The sequence below is a fragment of the Panicum virgatum genome, chromosome 8K (assembly GCF_016808335.1).
Source record: "Panicum virgatum strain AP13 chromosome 8K, P.virgatum_v5, whole genome shotgun sequence".
NCBI classification, from domain to species: Eukaryota; Viridiplantae; Streptophyta; class Magnoliopsida; order Poales; family Poaceae; genus Panicum; species Panicum virgatum.
Genome location: NC_053143.1, coordinates 54696305 through 54699531, shown reverse-complemented (window position 1 = coordinate 54699531; position 3227 = coordinate 54696305). Strand labels below are relative to the sequence as shown.

Sequence of the window (3227 nt, the reverse complement as noted above, 5' to 3'; positions counted from 1 at the left end):
GTAAGCACCCATATCCTAAGTCAGAAGCAGAGTGGTAGATTTGTCTTCGTTATACATTGCCACAAAGGCCCCCGGCATAGCTATTTCTCACCGTGACCGGAGAAATTAATCTCGGTTGAGCATGGGCACCGCCGGCCATTTCTGCCAAATTTTTTGTTTATGACTTGAACTAGTTTATCAGGACTTTGGGTTTGAGCTTGGGCATCAACAGTTTACCCTGACAGCATTGGAACACGAGGCGGATCGAGATTCTACATTATTTTTTCAAAGATATTGATAGTGTTGGATATCCTTAAATACAAATATGGACTTGGATAGAGAAAATTAATGAAAATTGGATCCAGATATATGCATTATAATACCGTACCACATTAGATTTGGACACGAAAATGGATACACGCACGAACAATTTAGCGGATATATATGAATATTTGATATTTCGAACATCCATACTCGTATTTCCATCCGTGAATAGGACGCTTGCAGGCCATTAATTAACTGTACCGCATCAGCCATTGTAATCAACACTTCTAGCTAGCACACTCTATTCTGCTGGCAAACAGAGTTTTTCTCTCACACCAAATCAGCACCAGCCACCAGCTAGCAGAACTTTTCTGTTGGAGTAATGGGCTTGGCCCATTTATTCTAAAGCAATAAAAGAATTTAAAGCCCACTATTAATGCTAGGGAATCAATGTTTAATTCCGTACCGGGAATTGAGGAGGATCTCAACCGACTTAAAAGGTGGACTTCTTGTACACCACTTGTGAAGCCGGTAAGAGGAGGACGGTGAACCACACGCGCGCGCGCGCTCGCTCGCCTCGCCGGGCCGGGCCGGGCCGTGGCCGTGGCCGTGGCCGAGGCCGAGGCCGAGGCGAGGCGCGGCGCGGGCGGGCGGGCGGGCGGCGCGGCGCGGCGCGGCGCGGCGCGGCGCGGCGCGGCGCGGCGCGGCGCGGCGCGGTGTGATGTGATGGCTATTTTGCCGTTGACAGCAATTAATCGTGCGATTAAACGTGCAATTAAATCTGTAATTAATGGCCATAACCGCATCACCTAAATGACTCTGATGGTGTCCAGGTTCAACGAACCTGAGCACCTGAGTCACTATATAAGGAGTGCCATGCCCCTCATCCATCCTACACCAGAGCACTGAGGCAACTCGGCTCCTCTCTTCTCCCTCTCCAGTTGCAACAACTGAGTTCCCCAACGCTAATCTCTGCCGCGGCGCGGTGTGATGTGATGGCTATTTTGCCGTTGACAGCAATTAATCGTGCGATTAAACGTGCAATTAAATCTGTAATTAATGGCCATAACCGCATCACCTAAATGACTCTGATGGTGTCCAGGTTCAACGAACCTGAGCACCTGAGTCACTATATAAGGAGTGCCATGCCCCTCATCCATCCTACACCAGAGCACTGAGGCAACTCGGCTCCTCTCTTCTCCCTCTCCAGTTGCAACAACTGAGTTCCCCAACGCTAATCTCTGCGCGCACAGAATTAGCGTGAGCAGGCCTCCGAAACCTTGCTCGCCTTGAGATCCTGCACGGGATAGGCGGGCAATCAGGTTTTTGGGTAACGCTTTAGCGTGACTGCTCAAAAATACTAAGGCTTTGCCCGATTGTACGACTACTTCCTGGTGGACGAGCCGAACAACTACGTCGACTACATTCTGGTGGCCGAACGACTACGTCGACTACATCTTGGTGACCGTTCGTGGGACTGCACTGCGAACATCTTCCTGCACCGATTTAGTTCGACTACTTCGACTGAGGCCAACCGAGTAGATGTCTACTCCAGTTGGTAACAGCGCAGCCAATGCCTCCGGCAACGGCCCCGCTTTAGGGTACTCCCTAAAACTTTGGTTATTTATATTGTTTATGCTTATATGTGTGATAAGTATAAACATATTCACATGTTTTATTTTACTCCTTAAAGTCATAGAAATATTGCTAGTTTATACATCTAATTTTGGAATTAAAATATACCGAAAATTGCCTAGATTTCTAACATTTTCTTCACAGCAAATTAGTACCAACCACAGCCAGCCGAACAGAGCAAGCTATCGTTGTACTCTCTCTATATATACATACGTGCGCGCGACCTGCAAGGTGACAGGTGAGAAATCATTGGAACACAAAACGACCATGGCGGCCAAGCTCCGTTCCCCCACCGCCACCTGCAACACCGCCACCGTCGTCCTCACCATTGTCACCATCACGGTGCTGCTCCTCGTCTCCACCGGTGATTACACATATGTATACTATGTATATATCTCCACAATAATCATGTACGGTTCACTGACAACGACGTATTTGCATCTACGCAGGCCACGCGCGGGGAACGCTGGCGGTGGCACCTCCGCCGCCGGAGGAGGATGACCCGCCGCCGTGCAGGGGATATTTCGCGGATCTGGAGGAGTGTGCCAAGTGGTGCAACGAGCAAGGCTTCTACGGAGGAGGCTTCATCCACCTGCTCTGCTGCTGCGGCTCAAGAATAGAACCTAGGCTACAAACTCCTCCAAGACCTGCAACTATTTTCCTGTGAAATGAATAAACGCAGGAATAATGCCTCGCCGGCGTGTGGAATAATGCCTGTTGTCGAGACGATTCTAGTATAATCTTGCTTCCACCGTTTTGGTTCTCTATACAATCCATTTTGATTTTTGGGAGACACTTAAGATTCAGTTCATCCCTCAATCACCCTTCGTAATTGTTGGATACAGATCGAAAGCCCAGATGCAACCCTCCTCTTTTCTTTTCTCTTCTTTCTCCTCCCTCTTCCCGTTATCGTCTTTCTGGCGCAGGAGGCGTGCGACCCGAGGTCCAACGTCACACCCCCGCCACTTCTTGTTCGTCCCCGGTGGCCTTAGTCACCTCCTCTGCCGCCCGACACTAATCCATGTAGCCTAGATGCCCCCGTCGCCTCCACTGCACACCAGCGATCCTCCTCCATCTGGCTCCGGCGGCCCCCTTGTTGTCTCTGCTCTGCTGCCGTCTCTCCCACCTCCATCGCCGGCCGGCAAGCCGCCCAAAGCTCCCTCTACAACTGGGCACCAAGGGTAGTCCCAAACACCCCAACCCTCACCTGGAACTTTGGTCTTCATTCAATTTTTAATATAAATTTTTGTGATTGATGGATAAGCAAGATTTTGAGGAATGTTGAGTACTCTATCCTGCTTGTGATGAGTGAATTGTCAACCGTGCGGTGTGATCATGCGCTTGGTCTT

General features: G+C 49.8%; 1 protein-coding gene across 1 annotated transcript; it reads left to right on the top strand.

Annotated features, from left to right (window-relative positions):
• Window positions 1-2102: 2102 nt before the first annotated feature.
• LOC120645983 lies at window positions 2103-2545 on the top strand. Its single transcript, XM_039922684.1, has 2 exons — window positions 2103-2242; window positions 2328-2545. Exons 1-2 carry the CDS (start codon window positions 2146-2148, stop codon window positions 2543-2545), a joined length of 315 nt encoding a protein of 104 aa, XP_039778618.1. The 5' UTR covers window positions 2103-2145.
• Window positions 2546-3227: the final 682 nt, after the last annotated feature.

Excerpts from the sequence above, each read along its gene's own strand:
- LOC120645983 (XM_039922684.1), top strand. The coding sequence starts at position 2,146 with ATGGCGGCCAAGCTCCGTTCCCCCACCGCCACCTGCAACACCGCCACC. Across the intron at positions 2,243-2,327 it reads GCTGCTCCTCGTCTCCACCG|GCCACGCGCGGGGAACGCTG; the intron begins GTGATTACACAT and ends GCATCTACGCAG.